Below are 22,894 nucleotides of genomic sequence, written 5' to 3' on the forward strand. Positions count from 1 at the left end.
AGCCACGGGTATAGTAGTCTGTTGTTATAATTATATAGGATGAAATCATTTTCACTAATGTTCGAACATCGACAGAATCGATTTGTATGTAGGTAAAAATTTGCTATTTGACGAACATTTTTCCTGGGCGTGCTTACCGGAACGCAGTGCAAGGAAGCAAACTCACTGCAGTTCAAGTTCAATGAATTTTTACGCCCCGAAAATTACCCACTACAATGTATACGGTACAATGAAGAGTGTCATACAGGATTTTAAATTAAAGTGGATCGATGCTCTGCAAATGTTTGGGGTTTGGGGGGTGTTTTAGTTGCATTACAAATATATTACAGTACATTTTATGGTCATTTGTTCAAAAATAATTATATAAGGCACAGGTTGTATAATAATTATAATGATGCGAGTATAGCAGGCACCTCCAATGCTCACACTCTTACTTCTTCTCAGGAGCAGTTATAGGTTGTACACCGTCACTGCATACGTACCTAAGTTTTCTTTTTAATTGAGCACGAAATAATCAACATAAATTTTTATACAAAAGCAGATATAAAGAACACATAGAAGTATACGTAATTACATAACATTACACTGTTTAGGCTGTAACAATTCACAGACTTGAGTGTGTCCATTCGTACGAGCCAGATCGTACGCAGATTGACCACCCTGCATTGTATGAGCATGACTCAATACAGTACCACATGATGTAATGACTCACCTTGTTCCTGAGGTTGGGGTCAGCTCCACAGGAGAGAAGGTGACGGACAATGGCAGAGTGTCCATTTTTGGCAGCAGACATCAGAGGAGTCCTGTTGAACTGCATTGGGAGAGAATAAATGTAATTTATAATGCATGGTATAGACCGACTTAGAAGTTAATCATGCCATTTCTGGCTTACCTAGGAATGTACCGTATAGCGGGTAATTTTCGGGGGCGGGGGACAAAATATTCGTGGTTCAGCAATATTGAGACATTTCGTGGGTAATATTTTCGTGGTTGGAGCTTGCACTGCAGGTAAAGGTAGGCAAGGTCGCTTCATTCGTGGGTAAAATATTCGTGGTCAGACCTCCAACCACGAAAACCACGAATATTTTGCCCCACGAAAATTACACGCTATACGATATATATGAATAGCAGCATTCTTGCCAAACTCCTAACTAGCTACCTCACTACATAAACACTACTTTGTGCTTGATCGTGATATTCTTTTGTGATCACATGGACTTTGTGTTGAGTCAATGTATGGACATCTTGTTGAATGCGGTAAATAATACTCTTTTAGTATCTCTTGCGGTAGAAAGAGAAGTTAAATTACATTGCAGATCAGGCATTCCAAGGACAGTGCTAGAGAGAGACCAGCAAATGAAGTGTTTGTTCTGTGTTGATAGAAAGCATGTACAAAGAGTGGTGCACACAGAAAGGGCATGCGAATGAAAATTGTTGCTGAAGATGGAAAAATCCATGCTTCAATGACATTCATAACGCTCTCCAATTACGCATGAGCGAGTACGATTTTAGTCTTATTCGCAATTAAGTTCCTTTGAGTGTGAGCATGTGCAGTAGATAAATACCATGTGTTCACAATAATTACGCGGTGTGGTTTAGTGAAGAAAAGTAGTTTTATTTAGTGAGTAGGTATCAAGAGCGGATATAATAAGTTTTTCTGTTTCCCTCCAAGAAGTATATGCAGGGAACAACTATACGTCCTTTATCCCAAATCTCAGAACAATTTCGATCACCCAATTTTGCCGCAGGTTATGTACCTGCTGTTCCTTGTATATGGCATTAGAATGTGTTTGATAGTTCAATGACATTGTACATGTAATTGTACATGTAACGTTAATGCACAAGAAACAATTCATTTGTATGGTAACTGCATGCTATCAGTGAAATGATATCACAGCTAGGCCACAAGCCTCGAAACGAGGTCGCGGGTGAGGAACGTATTTTAAGTAAAACCTCACTGTTCGCGAAAATAAGTTTGCGAAATTACGATAATGGGAGAATCAAAGTGGTGCTTAATTAGAAAAGCGCTATGTTTCAAAAAATACTGTAGTTCAATCCAGTTGCGCACGTGCAGTCTAAAGAGGTCTGTTTCTACAACCAATGACACATACATACAGTAGCGGTCAATATACAGTTCCCGTTATGTTTACGTAGTATGTACGTAGCACGTTAATAAGGAGCAAAATAAGTGCTGAAAGTACGCTTATGGTACTCTACCACGTACGCACGCTAGCATCTGTACTGTGCGTTTATTTTGTACTCTTGTGTTTTGTACCATTTCAGCTGGATCTATAATGCACTAGTTGTGTGATATGGCTAGCAAACGTTTTGCTAAGGACTGTTTGTAGATCTAAAGTCATTATTTCTTGCAATGTGAAAAATTTCTAGGATTGGCCGGGGAGAAACACCAAAAAGCATAGAAACTAGAGAGCAGAGCATAACTCCCGTCCGTTACAGCCTCATTCATATGTACGTTTGTCGCTGGTAGTTTTTTGCATACAGTCAATACAGTTTTGGTAAGGACTGTTTGTAGATGTATGTACCGTATAGTTATCGGACAGCAAACATTTATTTTGTAAATTGTCCGGGCATAATTGGAACAGATCTTTATAGAGCACGCAAAGTATCCAGAAGAAGCATGCAGTTGTATGCGAGCTAGCTAAGTTTAATAGAACAGCTAGTGTGCGACTGAAGAGCTATCTAACTTGCAGCACCCTTGCTGGCTATAAAGCTATGTTGCTTGGATCGAATGTGTCTCAACTTTTCAAGGTACCGTATAGTGGGAAAATTTCGCGGGTGCAAATTTTCGCTATTTGGCTCCAGAGCCCTCAGCAGAAATTTCGTGGGTTCTAATACTCGCGTTTCAATGCCAGGACCACCAATAGCTTTGCATGTGAACATATCGGTATGTAGGAGTTTATCCTGGTTGTATTTTTCGCATTACTGCTCTACCCTCGAAAAACGCAAAATTGAAAATGAAATGAAGTGTCCACTGTATTAGAACAACGAAAATTTCCCAAAAGTGTCTGGAAGTGTTCGATGAATTAGAAGATATACAGTTATTCCTTGTAGAGACTCCAAACGATTTTTGAATGAAGTACGTAGATATAATCTTGCGCACATTGCATAGCATGTGTTATTTCGACATGAAAAAAGTAAGATACTTGTTTGTGCAGATTATTCAATCGGGAGGAAGCATGGTACTCTATGCAAAGTAAGTTATTAGCTTTTACATTTAAAATTAACAGCTAGAAAACTACGTTTTTTGCAAAATCTCACCTTTGGCTGAATGAACAGCTCCCTCCCGATTGAATAGTCTGCACAAACCTTTGAACTACCTACTACACTAAAAATTTAGAGCTGAAAGGAAGGTTTAGACCTCCGGAATTAGAACTAAAAAAGATAAGTAGCTAAACTAATTTTTTACACACAAAACATATTAAAAATCGTGGGCGTGGCTGCGTTTTAGCTGATTCAGCAATAATTGCTGGTCCCAGTTGGTCCCAGTCCTTAACCTACCTGAGTACAAAGGTGAAGTTATAACATGCACGGCTACGATGGCAGTTACTATAGCTTATGGTTGTTTAGATACAACTACACTGACTCGTACACTCACCTCTTTTTGTACATCAACAATGGCCCTAGCTTAAAGTAAAAGCTGCACACACTTCTGGTGACCATATAAATTGGCTAACCAGAGAGGGGACTGTCTCCACTGTAATGTAAACGATAACAAAATAGTTATTATAATTATGGATTTGTCCTCATGCACTCACTGGTCCATGCAACACCACTCCTATATATACGACTGTATATTGTACATACATAGTTTAATAGACACATATCTGGTACACCCATGAAGTGATGCTCGATCTGCTTAACGACTTAATAGACACATATCTGGTACACCCATGAAAGTGATGCTCGATCTGCTTAACGACAACCTCACCACCTGAGATACATCTATAGTCTTGATTTGACACTACTGCATGTAACAGTGGAACCATGCTTTACGGCCATCCCTGAATAACTACGATCTGTTACATTATAACAGCCAAAATCAAAGCTCCAGATTGCAGACACGTGTACTTCAGTATAGAGGCGACCCCATAACAGGCAGAAAATTATTGCTGAGATATGTATCATTGTGCATGATCTATGAAAATCTAGCTCTAACTTGATCCTATACAAAGCTTGCAAGACCTAAAGAGAAACATTGATTTTGTAGTACAGTCACATAAATGAAGCTCTCAACTACATACACCTCTTATCACAACCTTACTCCCCATGGCAGAAAATTTACGGGAAGGAGGCAACCGCCCCCGCAAATTTTAAACCAGAAACACACTAATTATCGCGTAGAAGCGCATGCAAATGGCAGAAAACTGCTACTTACCTTCATCAACAAGACAGTATGTGATAGAGCTCATTTCTGCTTATTCTACATACCTAGTTGGCTAGTTATCCAGAAGTTAGCTAGCCAGAGGTGAGTTACTGAAACTGAAATTTGAAGTTAAATAGTACAGGAGGCAAGGGCCTCCTCTGCCTCATTGCTAGTTACGCCCCTGCAGGGGCGTAGGGAGCTTTGGGGGCTGGAGTCCACCTTCCTCTGCAGAAGTACCAACAGGAGTCTTTCTTCTATGTACAACTTTTGAGCGTGGGCTACTACAGCAATACAGTACTGGTACAGATTATTGGCATGATCAGCATGCCCAAGAGCTAGCTAGTAACTTGAGACCGCAGTGCACTAAGATAAGCGGAAGTGACGTTTATATACTTGTGTACTGTAAACTAAATAATGCCAGAAGTTAGGTATGTGAGACTAATTTAAAGCTGCCTTTAATTGTCACAGACACTGGACCACTATTTCACAAGGAGTAGTGAGCCTCAAGCAGCTTGCCAAGCTCTAGTGCAATTTGAGTGCCGATATGAAGAACCAGCAAAGTAACTGAATAGCTATACTGTTGCTAGTTAGACATCAGACATTCAATGTAGAATCATCCATAAGATGTTAAAACCGCTAGCTAGAACTAGCTGTAGTTGGCCCTAATCATAATTTTTGTTGTTGTTTATAGCAGGATAAGAGCCGACTTCCTGGAACTGAGTAATTGATAGGAGGAGGGTATAGTTTCTGGTTTAATCCCCAAAATATATGGTGCATACGGGGTTCTAGCAATAAGCCTCCCTTCCCATAATTCTGCCTACGCCCCTGCATGGGGTCCGTTATAATTACAGACACTGTACCCTCTGCTCAGGAACTCTATATATATCTTTCGATTCCCCAAGATCAGCTTTTGAAAATAACCAATCTCAGTCACATGCCTAACCAGCAAAAATTGAATTACTGCTTTGCCGTGTTTTGTGGCTGCTTGTTTCTGCAGCCTTTTCAAATCTAAAGAACCATTTAGCAGAGTCCTAAGGTTCAAAATTACGGGCTAAAATTAACTCTACAGGTGAACGGCAATTAACACTTTAAACTATAACGTAAACTATGCAGAACGGCCTTTCCCCGATGGTATTCGTTATAAAGTGTTCCACTGCACAACTAACCTTGTCTAGAGTGTTGACATTAGCTCCAGCTCGAATAAGGACCATCACCACCTCATCATGTCCATTCTCACTGGCCCAGCAAACAACAGTTCTGTTATTCTTCTACGAATGAAACAATGTACATTGTAACATAATTATAGCTGCAATTAACAGACACGAACACTCATTCTTCTCACCTCATCAGCCTGGTTGGGATCAGCCCCACCGTCCAGTAGCTCCTGAACCACACCCACATTACCAGCCTTGTATGCTTCCAGGAGTGACTGCACGAGTAAAGGGCATCATAGTAACAAATGTCAATTGCCTATGATGTGGGAAACGTGATAGAGTAATTAAGAACCTAATTTCGACATGTTAATAGCACAACTATCGGTCCTGAACGAAAATCTAACCAGTATATCTTCTAATTTATGGACACTTCTAATTAGCCCAGACCAATTTTCTAATACAGCAGACACTCTGGTATTTTAATTTTACAAATGTTTTGACAATACCTTGAAAGTTGAGATACATTCCTAGCATAATAGCCAGCAAAAGTGCTGCAAGTTAGTTTAGATAGCTACCCCATCCTACTAAAATGGTTGCCGCTAACCAAAAGACAGAAACTGAAAGTCTGCTACAACATAGTCAATAACACGTACCTCATGATACCCTCACCCCCATCCCATTTCCCACATTCCAAACAACTTTTTAAGCCATTTGTAAGCACCATTGCACATAAGTCTTCCTTTTCATTACTCATTAGAATGCTTTATCTATAGTTTTATTGCTTGCTCCATAGTGACCCCTCGTTCAGGGGGTTGCAATTGTGTAATGTTTGGGGTTGAAAGTGTTCAATTTTGCCCACCAGTCCAGGGGGTTGCCAAAAGCTGCAAGTCCTCTATAGCTTAATTATTGCATGGTGTCCTGATTGATACCAGAGTCTGCCAGTTGCAAGGGTGCCTGTAGGCCACCTGCCTCTAGGCCCAGGAGGTTAGGGGGTGGGCTAGTCACATTTCAAATTATAGTTTTTTTCTTATTTTGTGCGTATCTGGAAAATTATAATTAATTTTTAGTGACGTTGTAATTGGTATATACCATAATTATACTCTATAGGACAAACCCAAAGCTTTTGCAAATCTTATAATAATGAAAGTAGCTAGTGCGTCTTACATTAGCCTCGATTCAAGGCCGATTAAAATACGGCCTGGTACCTATTGCAAGGGTGATACTTCGCATGCGTTAGTTTATTCACTAAAATCTGCATGGGGAATCCCGTTTTTCTTACTCTCTTCTATTTCTATCTATGTACATCAGCTTAGCTCTCTGTTGCGTTGTTCCAGAAACTAGTCTGAAGCCAGAAGAGGCTCTCATCTACCTCTATGACGGCTGTAGGTCAGGATGTCTTACCTTGGATGTATACAGTAGTCTATGGGAAGTGTATGGTGCCTCTTAACTGCTACTTGCGAAGACAACCTGGCTATGGGACGCGTAGATGAGAGCCTCTTCTGTCTTTAGACTAGTGTTCAAGCCTTCTACACCAACGCAATAGAGCCACAGCTTCACGAAACTCGTCATGGAGATAAAGTATTACGGAACATATTCTCAGTATACTTTCCAAAGGTTTTACTTTCGTAGTACGATTACCCATATTCTGGGTAATATGAAGCGCACGCGCACTATCACCCCTGCAATACGTACCAGGCCGTACTTTAATCGGCCTTGAATCGAGGCTAGTCTTATATGGGCTGACAATTACATTTCCCTGTGGATACATTAGTATATACGTAACATAGGAAGTAATTAACCCTCTCCCTCCCACTCACCATTCTGGGGTGCCTGTGACACAGCTCTCTGAGTGAGCTGCTCACTTCCTCAACTGCTGGTCTCTGCTCGGGTCGGTCGTAGAGGCAACGAACAACGAGAGGATAAAGAGTGTGATCCTCCCCCATTTTAACATGGACGGATGTGTTTCTTCTCATCAGCTCTATTTTCCCCTCACGCTTGTACAATGCTTCATTGGGATCACTGGCTGAAATTCTGTACACCTTAGGCAAGTCCCCGATGACGGTGTGGATGATGAGATTGCCGAAAGAGAAGATGTCTAGCTTGGTGGTGTAAACGGGATTCTCTTCCTGGCTTTCCGGAGACATGTAGAAGAGGTGTCCCGGATTAGTGGACAAGATGGTGGGCACTGTTGGATCCACATACCTGGACACGCCCAGGTCTCCGATCTTGGCAGTGAGGTCCTCAGTGAGCAGGATGTTGGGAGCAGTGAGATCTCGGTGGATGAGGGGAGGGGTCAGAGAGTGAAGGTAGCGAAGGCCCTTAGATACATCGTACAGAATGTGGATTCTAGTGGCAAGGTTTGTGCTGGGATTCTTCTTGACAAAGTCGGCCAGGTCAGAATGAAGCCTCTCCATTATCAGACTGATGTCGTTCTTGTCATGGCCGTAATGGACTCCCTCAAAGCTGACCACGTTGGGATCATCCAAACTCTTCAGAATGCAACACTCCTTGCGGAATTTTCTCACAATGAACTCCCTCTGCTGAGTGGGGGCATGAGGGTAGTAGTTGCCAGCTTGGAGCAAGATATTGTGAAGTTTCTTTGCAATACACTTTTTTCCGTTGACTGTGACTTTGAAGACTATTCCATAGGCCCCAGAGCCCACTTTGTTTTCTTCCAGGCCCAGTCCCTCCACCTGGACCACTGCACTAGAGCATCCAGATCCACTTCAGACATTTCAGCCATCTTGCAAGGATCTAGGAAGGGCGGTGCTTGATGAAAAAATGGCATGCTCAGCTGTGACTCACGTGAAAGAACAAGCCTTGCCATAACGTACCTATACTAGGATGGAATGGCTCTGTGCTTACCTTGCTGGTGCTCTGGGTTCTGATTTGCTGGAACGGAATTGTCATCTTTTAATTTAAGAAGTATGAAGAAGATATTAATTTCTAGATCTATAAAGAGTTGTAAATGAACATTAATTATTGTTCATTAATTTTTTCTACACTGCAGATTAAGTGCATCATCATGATCGATCACACAAGTACAAATAATTATACAAGGCCGCCATGATAATGTGTCAAAAAGTGTATGGCAGTTTTCAATACCGTATAGCGAGCAGGTAATTTTTACGTGGTAAATATTGTTTTATACAACAGGTGATATTCAATTTCGTTTGCTTCATTACGTGCACTGTATTGCATGTTTTCCGGTAGGTTTTTTCGGATTCAGCTTTCCCACTAAACCCACGGAAATTACTGTATTAGCAAATTGACGGGAAATTTTCGGTGCAAAATTTGCGTTCTTTGAGGCAGAGTAATTTAATATACATGTACTGGGATAAACTCCCACGCACCAGTATTTCACATGCAAAGTTATTGGTGGGTGTGGTTTCCTTGCTTTGAAGCGCGAATATTTGAACCCACGGACATTCCTGCTGAGGGCTCTGGAGCCAAATAGCAAAATGTGCACCAGCGAAAATTTCTCGCTATAGTAATCAAAAATCTTAAGAATTATTTTATTCGTTAAATTATTTTACCTGTCGTACATAATTGTAAAGTTTTGGATTAAGAAAATATTGCACACAAACACAGATTGTTACCTCCTCCAGAGATTCTCATGGTTCAACAGTGAACTGTCCAGCTGTACATTGACTATACCTGGCCAACCTCATCTCCGCTCAGACCTTCTATCTCAAGAGCACACCTACCTCGTTCTTACAACAGCTATGGATACCAACTATAACCCAGCTAGTGTGAGCTGTAACATCCATCAGGCTATGGACACCATTCTACAGTTAGTACCCACGGCTCCGTCAGTGCTCATGCCACTCCTCACCAAGAACTATCCCTTCAAAGGGAGGGGACCAGACATTCAAGTGAGCTGCTACTGCATTCTGAGATACAAGGTTGGCATGTAACTGCTTTGGTCAGAAGCGTAGAAAATAATTTCCACTGGGGTGCAATTATCAAAGATTGGGAGTGTTGTGCATGCTGGAAGTCACGTGTATCATATGACGTGAGAACATTTGTCCAGGGCAGCATGGCTGCTCTGTTAGTACAAAAGGCTAGCTAGATAATTAAAATCGTTCTGCTAGACAGTTACATGTAAATACAGTGCACAAAATAACAGTCGGACATCGGCCAATTTCTACGCAAATAGCTTTATTTCCGAGCAAAGTAGCTTTTGTTCGGTTCATTGTCTGCTCAAGTTTGGAAATACTATTGCATTTATCCTCGTGGCTATGTCAGCATAATTATAATTACTATTGAAAACTGAGCTAGCTAGCTACATGTAGCCTATCAAGACTGAAGTAATAGTCTAGTCCAGGATCCGATGGTTACTGATGATGCTACCCCTTGTTCCTGTGGTGTAGAGAGAAGATTCATCGTCCTACAATAATAACCTGTAATAAGAATAAGAATTTCAATTAAAAGCTGACTGACGGATAGTAGTACAGTACTATAGTGATGAGCCTGAACTCATGATGAAGATGACTTGCTAGCTGATTGGGAAATTTTTTTATGACTGTGTATAATTTTAATTGAAACTCTTTTGCGTGTATAACTTTTCATAATCAAAAGATTCATGGTCTTTGTCAAGACAAAAATTTTCATTACGGTTAGTGTCGACGGCCCTTATTCAGAAACCATTATCCTTTATCAGAGGTTCCACAGTACTATTGGAAGAGTTTTTATGCCTCGGTGCTCATGCGCAAGCAAGTAGCTAGTGTGTGTACACGGTGCGCATGTGCAAGCGAGGTATAATTATGGTAGTGTGTTTGTGTGTGTGTTTTTGTAGACTGCTCAAGAATCAGTAAGTGCAAGTATATAGGAGTTTCTATAGGCTTCTAGCCATGTTTTCCTGGGTAGATTTGCAAAATAATGCTTCGTTCTCGAGTTATGCCTAGTTTTGAGGCTGGATGGCGTGTCTTTAGAGGGCCGCCTTCTAATTGGAGGTAAAAAAAAACGCTTTTCCAGCCTCCTAATACGACCACCTTTACCAGCATAATGCGACGCCTTAATAAGAGATTAATACGGTAGTAGCCTTATGTTGTGTAGCTTTGGCACCTCCACCAAGGTATCAGCATGTACATGTACCTGCGGTGGTTTTATTACTACCGTACTCTCGCGAAAATAAGCCCATCTTGAATCAACGTCCATCCTCTCTTTTGCTTTGAAGTCTTGCACAAGGGTATTTTGGCTCGATTCAATATACGCCCATACAGAATGAAGAGTTTGAACATGCGTAATAGCTAAATACCACATGTACACTATAGTGAATAAAGCAAGTTTTTAGGTATTACTATACTCTTTGCTGGACCAAGCAAGATCAGACATAATTATAAGCTTCGGGACCTGTTTAATTTGCCCTTGATAATGTATATGTAGGGAACAGCTAGTCCTATAATATGCAGAGAGAAAGGGAACAATTAACACAAATCTGCATGCACCCAGGCCAATTTTGCAGATTACCTTGCCTTGGTTTTCTGAAAGTACCTGATAGCTCTGTAAGAGTATGAGCTACCATTCTTCAGGAAGTTCCTGCTGCTACATCTGACGAGCAACGAGTTCATTCCTTATATCATACTACCAAGAGTATAATTATGATAGAGAGGAGAGTATTGAACGTGGGCATACTGTACATCAGATGTATGCAGAGAGTGACGTGACTTCCTGTATCTATCACAAGCTTGGAATTTGCACACTGACCAATTCGAGCGTGGGTGATGTAATCAACTTTCTTGACCTCCGTTGTCAATGAAATGTTCATGCTATGTATTGAAATGAAATTAATAAAGAATTATCATAGAGCCATTCAAGTGTAAGCCTTGATTTGATGCCGTTGGAGGGCGTATATTTGAGTGAAAACTCGCCGTTCGCGATTAAACGCCCAGTTCCCAAATAAGCCTACGTATACTTCTTGCAGAAAAGTGTCGATGCATTTTCGCGAGGATACGGTATAGCTTAGCCCTTTCCCTGCTTTAATTAAAAGTGAATATTAAAGGGTGGGGATATTTTTGGGAGGATACGGACATACGGTATATAGCTGATTAATAGGAGATATGTATATATTCTGTTACAGCAACTATATATCGACTCAGCAAAAATTGTAATTAATGGTCCTTTTAGTTGTTTGAACTTATTTTGTAAATTACCATTATTGATATTGTTCGTACGTTTCACCCAACACAGGTCGTCATTGTACGTACAGTCTCAGGAGTGGGAGGAAATGCAAATAGCAGAGGTGAGGAAAAATGGTGTCCAACATCTATTCCACTATAGCCTCTGATGCAATTACCAGATTTTACATTTATCCCCGGTACATTCTACGTAAAGCTTGTGACGTTAATTGTTAGGTGGAGAGCGAAATAATTACACACAACAAATTGTGTTGTACATGTACGACGACAACGATTTACGTGTACAGACTTATCTATTATGGTTACTATGATCACTGTAATATTATGGTTACTATGCATAAGGGCCCTTGTTATCATTTTGAATAACTGCCCAAGACATCGTAAATAATCTAGTTCTATTGAACCAATCACAGTGATGTAGTTTAATGTAGTTAAACGTAGTTAACGAGGAAGCATCATAACTGCGGCCTCACCTCGGTTATAGAGGTGCTCAGGCGTGGCCCCGTATATCGCGCATGCGTGACTTACTGGCTTACACGTGCATATCGGGCTGCTCAACTGCTCAACTTTCGAGCCTCCCACCCTCCCTGTCATGCAGACATTACTCTGACCACTCCTTTCCATCTTTTGATGTGATTACCAGTAAGGGGGCTGAATGAGCCCCCCCCCCCCAACACTTACGTGCTTAATGCTAACCGCAGGGGCCCCTCTCTCAGTACTTCCCCAAAACCTAACCACAGTCACGTGACCCCAAATCCCGTCTGGGTTCAAAGGGCACGCGACTCCTAATTAATATCCACGCCTCGGATATGACATACTAATTCTTGCATATTCATGCGACCATAGTTAAATGTTATACATTGTAATTATGTAATGTTTTTCTCCTCTCAGCTGGAAGATGACCACAGCTCTATGCATGGCCTCTTCTCTCCCCAACAGTCTGCCCATGACTACCTCACTGGACTCATCTACCTTACTCTGTATCACCATCATAGACTGAGCACTTTTTACCCGAGGCGCGCGTAGGCAGCCACGGGTATAGTAGTTATAAAAAATTATTACATAGGATGAAATCATTTTCACTACTGTTCGAACATCGACAGAATCGATTTGTATGTAGGTAAAAATTTGCTATTTGACGAACATTTTTCCTGGGCGTGCTTACCGGAACGCATGCAATGCTGTGCAAGGAAGCAAACTCACTGCAGTTCAAGTTCAATGAATTTTTACGCCCCGAAAATTACCCACTACAATGTATACGGTACAATGAAGAGTGTCATACAGGATTTTGGATTAAAGTGGATCGATGCTCTGCAAATGTTTGGGGTTTGGGGGGTGTTTTAGTTGCATTACAAATGTATTACAGTACATTTTATGTGTCATTTGTTCAAAAATAATTATATAAGGCACATGCAGGTTGTTTATATAATTATGTGAGGCTAGCACCACCTCCAATGCTCGTGCTCTTACTTCTTCTCAGGAGCAGTTATAGGTTGTACACCGTCACTGCATACGTACTTAAGTTTTCTTTCTAATTGAGCACAAAATAATCAACATAAATTCTTACAAAAGCGGATATAAAGAACACATAAAATTCCACAGAAGTAATTACATAACATTACACTGTTTAGGCTGTAACAATTCACAGACTTGAGTGTGTCCATTCTTATGAGCCAGATCGTAGGCAGATTGACCGTCCTGCATTGTATGAGCATGACTCAATATACAGTACCACATGCATATGATGTGTAATGACTCACATTGTTCCTGAGGTTGGGGTCAGCTCCTCAAGAGAGAAGGTGACGGACAATGGCAGAGTGTCCATTAGTGGCAGCAGACATCAGAGGAGTCGTGTTACGCTGCATTGGGGAGAGAATAGTTTGTCACAGGTGGACTTAGCTGATCTCTCTCTGCTAACCATGGTCAGGATGTTGACGCTGGTCTGGGCTTGTGTTAAAGTTGCTGCAACATTTGTATGACCTTTTTGACAGGCTGCATGTAATGCAGTGAAACCATTCTGTGTACAGAGTAAAGTCAAATTAGGGAAACACAAACACCAGCAGCCAGCAGCTAAAAACTAACTGATCACAATGTACACTGAATAATGATATAAGGCACACTGACTCCCCACACTCACCTAGCTTGTATTATAATTACTAATTACTGTATAGTGGGTAGCGAGCGGGTATATTTCGAGGGTAAACTTATACAAACGCAATCTGTTACGCGAAAGTTTATCCCTCGAAACCACTATACATATACATAGTAATACCAAGGGCGTATGAAAAGAAGAGGGCATGTAATTTATATAATTATGTATACTGTGTATGCGTTGTATATTGACGAGTCAGCAGGATATGCTATATTTAGCCAATCGCCCACTAGGGAATGGAGTAAAACAAGAGTATAAAGTGCACGTGCAATAAATTCTTTACTATTTCTAGACATAAACCCCTGCCCATTTATAATACGATTGTAGTTGCATGCCCTGTTCTCTTCATACGCCCTTGCATGGTAATAATTATTATATACAATGTATAAAACACAAATTTGACGCTGAACTAATTTTTTGGAATAAATTTAGCACATGCATGTGCATACATGCCAGGGGATTTTGGATCAGGGGGGGGGGGGGGGGGGGTGAATTGGGCAATTTAAAAATATAGGAGGGGTGAAGTCATCAGAATTATAGCAGTACAAAGGAATCTGCCAGATCCTAGGGGGGGCAAAACTACACAGAAGCGTTTTCCAAATAATTATATGCAGGGTGCAGGTCATTTCAGGCTTACCCAGGAATGTATATATATATGAATATCAGCATTCTTGCCAAACTCCTAACTAGCTACCACACTACGAGAACGCTACTTTGTGCTTGATCGTGATATTTTGACTTTGTGCATGTTGAGTCAATGTAATTGTAAATGGACGTCTTGTAGAATGCCCTCTTACTTAAAACTCTCTCGTGGTAGAAAGTTACACATTGCAGATCAGGCGTTCCAAACAGCACAGTAAGTTAGAGAGAGACCAACCAATTAAGAGTTCTGTGTTGATAGGAAGCATGTACACACGAGTGATGCAAATGAAAATTGTTGCTGAAGATGGAAAAACCCATGCATTCATCCAATTGCACATGAGCGAGTACGATTATTAAGTTCCTTCGAATTTGAGCATGTGCAGTAGATAAATATCATGTGTTCACAATAATTGCACGGTGTGGTTTAGTGATTTTATTATAGTGAGTAAGATTCTACTCTTTGTTGGTACCAAGAGCGGATAGAACAAGTTTTTCTGCTTGCCTCCAAGAAGTATATGCAGGGAACAACTACGTCCTTTATCCCAAATCTCAGAACAATTTCGATCACTCATGCAATTTTGCAGGTTACCTGCTGTTCCTTTGGTTTTTTTGTATATACCGTAGAAACTGGATTATTAGCGCTCACTCGATTATAAACGTATCTAGCGCATGCTCAACTGCAGGTTTTTTGTACTCGAATTGAAGCGCTTTTCTAATTATGCAAAGGATATTAGTGAAAATTTAGAATTGATGATTCAGCTAATTTTGTTTACCTATGAGCTAGTTAGCTTGTACAGTGCATGGTAGCTACATAGCTGGTGATATCCACCTGGAAAGACTATCTGGGCATGCTGTTACCTTGTCTGATGATACTGAGAGAATGTGAGACAAAAATGAGATCCTTTTGTTCCAGTTCCTGGTCAATATGAATGTTTTAAATGAACTGTAAAATGAACTGTAGTATAATAGTATGATAATATTATAGATCCATTAGGGTTGCCTGCTTGCTCACTTCCTAGCTATAGCTTACGAGTCTGCTCTCATCACAGAGACATCTCGAAAATAACTGCATTATAGGCACATTCTCGAATATAAACATATAATTATAATGCACAAGAAACATGTATGGTAACTGCTATCAGCTAAGCTACAAGCATAATTGAAGCCTCAAAACGCGGTCGCGGGTATTTGAGGAACGTATTTTTAACTCACTGTTAATTTAATTAGAAGGGCACCATGTTTCGAAGAAATATGGTAGTTTGAAAAGTCGCGCACATGCAGTGTAACGAGAGCTGTTTCTACAAAGAATGGCACACATAATTATACATACAGTAGCGGTCAATAATTATAGTTCCCGTTATATGTTTATGTAATATGTACGTAGCACATTAATAAGGAGCAAAACAAGAGCTGAAAGTACGCTTATGGTACTCTACCACATACGCTAGCATTTGTAGCCTCTACACAGGCTCTCCTTTTTCTGTTCTTTATCACAATCGTTCAATAAGATAAAATACTGTATTATTCGTTCAATGAGATAAAATACGGTATTAATTGGAGGAATAAAGAAAGAAATAGACGTAAAGTTAGGAAAAAGGAGAGCCTGTATCGGGAAGTCGCGTGAGGGTAGAAGGGTGGTAGAAGGGTGAAAATGAGCGTGGGCATACTGAGCTAGAGATGTTGGACTGCCCACGCAGAGGTCTACGACTAGTAAAACTTTGCCTGCTGCAAGCTGGACATGGACTTGGAACTGGAAGTTTGCAAGCACTATAGCTAGCTCTATACCTTAGGCTTAGCTAGATGATCTACTAGTCTAGATTGTGTGTTTAGATTCTATCACTATTACCTTTTCTTGTGTCTTTCTACATGCTATAGTAGAATAGCTTAGTCATCATTATCATATAGCAGGTAGCTACTGCCACCAGAGCTGGCCACGCTGGTTCTCTGATCTGACTTGCAGCACAGCTTGGTGGTTGTCTCAGTGCAGTACAGTACAGTCTTACTCGGAATGCGTGGGAGAATACCTTACGTCACGATTGTGGGCTACATATCGCCCACGTTCATAAAAATCCTTGTGGATCACGCGATTTCCCAAACCAGGCCTTACGTTTTCTTAACTGTACGCCCATTTCTTTCTTTGCTGCCTCACTATGTCTTTCTTATGTTTATGGATGAACAGTGACAACAGCAAGAAAAAGTAAGGCCTGGGAACGAGGCTAAGCATTTGTACAGTGCGTTTATTTCGTACTCGTACCATTTAACAGCTGAATATATCATGAATTTTTTGGGTATGAGTAAAGAGCTAGTTGTGTGATATGGCTATAGCAAGCGTTTTCTAGGGACTGTTGTAGATCTAAGATCCACAAAAACATGCAATGTGAAGCCGGGGGAACACCAAGAAGCAGAATAGAGATCGAACGAGAGCATAACTCTGATCCGTTCATTCATATGTGGGTTTTACGGTGGTAGTTTTTTTTTGCTATCAAAACGGAAATGCTCCAAATGTACTTACATGTGTAGTACGTAAACGAAACGGGAACTTTGTTTACTGTACATTGATGTACGTATACCTTAGCGTCTATTTGAGCTATACTTCAATTCAGGAATCGAAATAATGAATACAACTACACTGACTCGTACACTCACATTTGTTTGTACATCAACAATGGCCCCAGCTTCAAGCAAGAGCTCCACACACTTCTGGTGATCACAGAAACTGGCTGCGTAGAGAGAGGACTGTCTCCACTGTAATGTAAACGACAACAAAATAGTTATTATAATTATGGATTTGTCCTCATGCACTCACTGGTCCATGCAACACCACTCCTATATATACGACTGTATATTGTACATACATAGTTTAATAGACACATATCTGGTACACCCATGAAAGTGATGCTCGATCTGCTTAATGACAACCTCACCACCTGAGATACATACATAGTCTTGATTTGACACTACTGCATGTAACAGTGGAACCATGCTTTACGGCCATCCCTGAATAACTACGATCTGTTACATTATAACAGCCAAAATCAAAGCTCCAGATCGCAGACACATGTACTTCAGTATAGAGGCGACCACATAACAGGCAGAAAATTATTGCTGAGATATGTATCATTGTGCATGATCTATGAAAATCTAGCTCTAACTTGATCCTATACAAAGCTTGCAAGACATAAAGAGAAACATTGATTTTGTAGTACAGTCACATAAATGAAGCTCTCAACTACATACACCTCTCTGTATCAAAACCTTACTCCCCATGGCAGAAAATTTACGGGAAGGAGGCAACCGCCCCCGCAAATTTTAAACCAGAAACACACTAATTATCGCGTAGAAGCGCATGCAAATGGCAGAAAACTGCTACTTACCTTCATCAACAAGACAGTATGTGATAGAGCTCATTTCTGCTTATTCTACATACCTAGTTGGCTAGTTATCCAGAAGTTAGCTAGCCAGAGGTGAGTTACTGAAATTTGAAGTTAAATAGTACAGGAGGCAAGGGCCTCCTCTGCCTCATTGCTAGTTACGCCCCTGCAGGGGCGTAGGGAGCTTTGGGGGCTGGAGTCCCCCTTCCTCTGCAGAAGTACCAACAGGAGTCTTTCTTCTATGTACAACTTTTGAGCGTGGGCTACTACAGCAATACAGTACTGGTACAGATTATTGGCACGATCAGCATGCCCAAGAGCTAGCTAGTAACTTGAGACTGCAGTGCGCTAAGATAAGCTTACATCATGGAAGTGACGTTTATACTTGTGTACTGTGAACTAAATAATGCCAGAAGTTAGGTATGTGAGACTAATTTAAAGCTGCCTTAATTGTCACAGACACTGGACCACTATTTCACAAGGAGTAGTGAGCCTCAAGCAGCTTGCCAAGCTCTAGTGCAATTTGAGTGCCGATATGAAGAACCAGCAAAGTAACTGAATAGCTGTACTGTTGCTAGTTAGACATCAGACATTCAATATAGAATCATCCATAAGATGTTAAAACCGCTAGCTAGAACTAGCTGTAGTTGGCCCTAATCATAATTTTTGTTGTTGTTTATAGCAGGATAAGAGCTGACTTCCTGGAATTCAGTAATTGATTAGGAGGAGGGTATAGTTTCTGGTGTAACCCCTAAAATATATGGTGCATACGGGGTTCTAGCAATAAGCCTCCTTTCCCATAATTCTGCCTACGCCCCTGCATGGGGTCTGTTATAATTACAGACACTGTACCCTCTGCTCAGGAACTCTATATATATCTTTCTATTCCCCAAGATCAACTTTTGAAAATAACCAATCTCAGTCACATGACTAACCAGTGAAAATTGAATTACTGCTTTGCCGTGTTTTGTGGCTGCTTGTTTCTGCAGCCTTTTCAAATCTAAACAACCATTTAGCAGAGTCCTAAGGTTCAAAATTACTGGCTAAAATTAACTCTACAGGTGAACGGAAATTAACACTTTAAATTATAACATAAACTATGCAGAACGGCCTTTCCCCAATGATATTTGTTATAAAGGGTTCCACTGCACAACTAACCTTGTCCAGAATGTTGACGTTAGCTCCAGCTCGAATAAGGACCCTCACCACCTCATCATGTCCATTCTTACTGGCCCAGCAAACAACAGTTGTGTTATTCTACAAATGAAACAATGTACATTGTAACATAATTATAGCTGCAATTAACAGACACGAACACTCATTCTTCTCACCTGATCAGCCTGGTTGGGATCAGCCCCACCGTCCAGAAGCTCCTGAACCACACCCACATTACCAGCTTTGCACGCTTCCAGGAATGACTGCACGGGTAAAGGGCATCAAAGTAACAAATGTCAATTGCCTATGATGTGGGAAACGTGATAGAGTAATTAAAAACCTAACGACATGTTAATAGCACAACTAACAGTCCTGAACAAAAATCTAACCAGTATATCTTCTAATTTATCGGACACTTCTAATTAGCCCAGACCAATTTTCTAATACAGCGGACACTCAGGTATTTTAATGTTTTAAATATCCGGACAATACCTTGAAAGTTGAGATACATTCCAAGCAACTTATAGCCAGCAAAAGTGCTGCAAGTAGTTTAGATAGCTACACCATGATGGTAAACTAAGAAGATTTAAAATGGTTGCCGCTAACCACAAGACGGAAAATACGAAAGTCTGCTACAACATAGTCAATAACAATTCATGCATACCCTCCAATCTTTTCATGCCTCACTCTCCCCCTCACCCCCCATAAGCCATTTGTAAGCACCATTGCACATAAGTCTTCCTTTTTATAGAAGTCATTACTCATTACAATGCTTTACCTATAGTTTTATTGTAGATAGTACATCTCCTTTTAGTTTTAAACAGAAATTGCATTGTCTATTTAATACTTAGCTGCGGCACTCACTGTAATCATACATTGTTAAGTCTTGTTTAATTTTTAATTGAGCGCCAAGTAAATCCTGGAATTATTGGCGCTTAGGTAAATTAGAAAATAAGATTATAACGCGGCCTGTAATCGAGGCTCTACATACAACTGATCTATGATAGCCTCGTAGAAATACGACAGCTACTAGCACTCTTGCTAGTTGCAACTCTAATAATATTAATATTATAATCATGCTCCAAACTGGAATTATAGTTTTTTTCTTATTTTGTGCCCAACTGGAAAATCATGTTGTAATTAGAAAAACGGTATATATACCATAATTATACTCTATAGGACAAACCCAAAGTTTTTGCAAATCTTATAATTTACTGCAGTTATGGAAGCAGCTAGCTCTATAAGTATGTATATATACTTACATGTGCTGACAATTACATTTCCTTGTGGATACACTAGTATATACGTAACATAGGAAGTAATTAACCCTTTCCCTCGCACTCACCATTCTGGGGTGCCTGTGACCCAGCTCTCTGAGTGAGCTCCTCACTTCCTCAACTGCTGGTCTCTGCTCTGGTCGGTCGTGGAGGCAACGAACAGCGAGAGGATAAAGGGCGTGGTTCTCCCCCATTTGAACATGGACAGATGTGTTTCGTCTCATCAGCTCCATCTTCCCCTCACGCTTGTACACTGCTTCATTAGGATCATTATCAAGAATTCTGTACACCTTAGGCAAGTCCCCGATGACAGTGTGGATGATGAGATTCCCGAAAGAGAAGATGTCCAGCTTGGTAGTGTAAACGGGATTCTCCACTTGGCTTTCCGGAGACATGTAGATGAGGTGTCCCGGATTAGTGGACAAGATGGTGGGCACTGTTGGATCCACATACCTGGACACGCCCAGGTCTCCGATCTTGGCAGTGAGGTCCTCAGTGAGCAGGATGTTGGGAGCAGTGAGATCTCGGTGGATGAGGGGAGGGGTCAGAGAGTGAAGGTAGCGAAGGCCCTTAGATACATCGTAAAGAATGTGGATTCTAGTGGCAAGGTTTGTGCTGGGATTCTTCTTGACAAAGTCGGCCAGGTCAGAATGAAGCCTCTCCATTATCAGACTGATGTCGTTCTTGTCATGGCCGTAATGGACTCCCTCAAAGCTGACCACGTTGGGATCATCCAAACTCTTCAGAATGCAACACTCCTTGCGGAATTTTCTCACAATGAACTCCCTCTGCTGAGTGGGGGCATGAGGGTAGTAGTTGTCAGCTTGGAGCAAGATATTGTGAAGTTTCTTTGCAATACACTTTTTTCCGTTGACTGTGACTTTGAAGACTATTCCATAGGCCCCTGAGCCCACTTTGTTTTCTTCCAGGCCCAGTCCCTCCACCTGGACCACTAGAGCATCCAGATCCACTTCAGACATTTCAGCCATCTTGCAAGGATCTAGGAAGGGCGGTGCTTGATGAAAAAATGGCATGCTCAGCTGTGACTCACGTGAAAGAACAAGCCTTGCCATAACGTACCTAGGATGGAATGGCTCTGTGCTTACCTTGCTGGTGCTCTGGGTTCTGATTTGCTCGAACGGAATCGTCATCTTTTAATTTAAGAAGTATGAAGAAGATATTAATTTCTAGATCTATAAAGAGTTGTAAATGAACATTAATTATTGTTCATTAATTTTTTCTACACTGCAGATTGAGTGCATCATCATGATCGATCACACAAGTACAAATAATTATACAAGGCCGCCATGATAATGTGTTAAAAAGTGTATGGCAGTTTTCAATACCGTATAGTGAGCAGGTAATTTTTACGTGGTAAAATATTGTTTTATACATCAGGTGATTTTCAATTTTCGTTTGCTTCATTGCATGCACTGTATTGCATGTTTTCCGGTAGGTTTTTCGGATTCAGCTTTCCCACTAAACCCACGGAAATTACTGTATTAACATATTGACGGGAAATTTTCGGTGCAAAATTTGCGTTTTAAGTTCGAGGCAGAGTAATTTAATATACATGTACTGGGATAAACTCCCACACACCAGTACTTCTTCGCATGCAAAGTTATTGGTGGGTGTGGTTTCCTTGCTTTGAAGCGCGAATATTTGAACCCACGGACATTCCTGCTGAGGGCTCTGGAGCCAAATAGCAAAATGTGCACCAGCGAAAATTTCTCGCTATAGTAATCAAAAATCTTAAAAATTATTTTATTCGTTCAATTATTTTACCTGTCGCACATAATTGTAAACTTTTTGATTAAGAAATTATTGCACACAAACACAGATTGTTACCTCCTCCAGAGATTCTCATGGTTCAACAATAATCCAGACACTGTCCAGCTGTACCTCATCAAGAACTATCCCTTCAAAGGGAGGGGACCAGACATTCAAGTGAGCTGCTACTGTATTCTGAGATACAAGGTTGGCATGTAACTGCTTTGGTCAGAAGCGTAGAAAATAATTTCCATTGCATGGAAGCCACGCGTATTATATGATGTGTGAACATCTGTTCTAGTCTCGTGGACCAGCCGATATATTATCAGGGTCTGGGTCCGCGAGACTACATCTGTTCAGGGCAGCATGGATGCTCTACTCTATTACAAAAGGCTAGCTAGATAAATCATTCTGCTAGACAGTTACATGCAAGCTATAGTCTCATGAATCAGTCGCGCTTAGAATGTCCGTCTGAGCACTTTGGTTATGACTTTTTTGGCCAGGTCGGAATTCCGGCCTGACCAATCAGATCGAAGATTGACAAAATTAAAGGAAATAAAGAATGACGAGAAGTGTATGCGTTTATACAGTAGGACGCATATATAGCTAGCCGCTAATCAGCCTAACTGTGGCTACTGTTAGCCAGTCAAAGAGCAATAGTAAGTTGAGTTGACTGCACAATAGTGCTGTGCAACCTTTTCTTGTTCTTTTAGCAACGTTCTTGGAGCAAGCCAAACAAAAATTCATAGCTGCTAGTCAAGCGTTCGCGGTTGACCTTTTGCATGCGTTAAATTCTTTTGGTTTTGACACTGACGTAATGACAATTAACATTCCATTATGGAATGACCT

At 40.8% G+C, this 22,894-nt stretch overlaps 5 protein-coding genes across 15 annotated transcripts in view; 2 read left to right on the forward strand and 3 right to left on the reverse strand.

The window, feature by feature from the left end:
* Positions 1–22,894, reverse strand: part of LOC135350761 (serine/threonine-protein phosphatase 6 regulatory ankyrin repeat subunit B-like) — a 248,755-nt gene that overhangs the window by 105,276 nt on the left and 120,585 nt on the right. The gene's annotated exons all lie outside the window — the stretch shown is intronic.
* Positions 1–22,894, forward strand: part of LOC135350816 (putative RRN3-like protein RRN3P1) — a 152,198-nt gene that overhangs the window by 5,556 nt on the left and 123,748 nt on the right. The window lies entirely within an intron of this gene.
* LOC135350815 (tyrosine-protein kinase receptor Tie-1-like) lies at positions 512–8,306 on the reverse strand. Of its 5 annotated transcripts, none has more exons than XM_064549658.1 (5): positions 7,356–8,306; positions 5,727–5,813; positions 5,551–5,652; positions 713–811; positions 512–660 (listed from the first exon to the last, which is right to left on the reverse strand). In XM_064549658.1, the coding sequence occupies exons 1-5, from the start codon at positions 7,950–7,952 to the stop codon at positions 571–573; spliced, it is 975 nt and encodes a 324-aa protein (XP_064405728.1). In that variant the 5' UTR covers positions 7,953–8,306; the 3' UTR covers positions 512–570. The 5 variants fall into 5 exon arrangements, 2 of the variants coding, with proteins under 2 accessions (XP_064405728.1, XP_064405729.1); XR_010399281.1 differs by lacking the exon at positions 512–660 and adding an exon at positions 893–3,715 and having other exon boundaries at positions 5,551–5,649; XR_010399279.1 differs by lacking the exon at positions 512–660 and adding an exon at positions 893–3,715.
* LOC135350826 (uncharacterized) lies at positions 8,308–12,821 on the forward strand. Of its 2 annotated transcripts, none has more exons than XM_064549678.1 (5): positions 8,308–8,463; positions 8,549–8,657; positions 9,147–9,443; positions 11,731–11,782; positions 12,570–12,821. In XM_064549678.1, exons 3-5 carry the CDS (start codon positions 9,264–9,266, stop codon positions 12,578–12,580), a joined length of 243 nt encoding a protein of 80 aa, XP_064405748.1. In that variant the 5' UTR covers positions 8,308–8,463; positions 8,549–8,657; positions 9,147–9,263; the 3' UTR covers positions 12,581–12,821. The 2 variants fall into 2 exon arrangements, with proteins under 2 accessions (XP_064405748.1, XP_064405747.1); XM_064549677.1 differs by having other exon boundaries at positions 9,147–9,413; positions 11,750–11,782.
* Positions 13,219–21,457, reverse strand: LOC135350785 (uncharacterized). 2 transcript variants are annotated; one of them, XM_064549623.1, is made up of 8 exons: positions 21,327–21,457; positions 20,344–21,275; positions 19,175–19,261; positions 19,002–19,100; positions 17,119–17,217; positions 13,597–13,695; positions 13,439–13,537; positions 13,219–13,376 (listed from the first exon to the last, which is right to left on the reverse strand). In XM_064549623.1, exons 1-7 carry the CDS (start codon positions 21,424–21,426, stop codon positions 13,466–13,468), a joined length of 1,488 nt encoding a protein of 495 aa, XP_064405693.1. In that variant the 5' UTR covers positions 21,427–21,457; the 3' UTR covers positions 13,219–13,376; positions 13,439–13,465. The 2 variants fall into 2 exon arrangements, 1 of the variants encoding a protein (XP_064405693.1); XR_010399272.1 differs by lacking the exons at positions 13,219–13,376; positions 13,439–13,537 and adding an exon at positions 14,628–14,719 and having other exon boundaries at positions 21,327–21,456.

The sequence above is a fragment of the Halichondria panicea genome, chromosome 17 (genome assembly GCF_963675165.1).
Source record: "Halichondria panicea chromosome 17, odHalPani1.1, whole genome shotgun sequence".
NCBI lineage: Eukaryota > Metazoa > Porifera > Demospongiae > Suberitida > Halichondriidae > Halichondria > Halichondria panicea.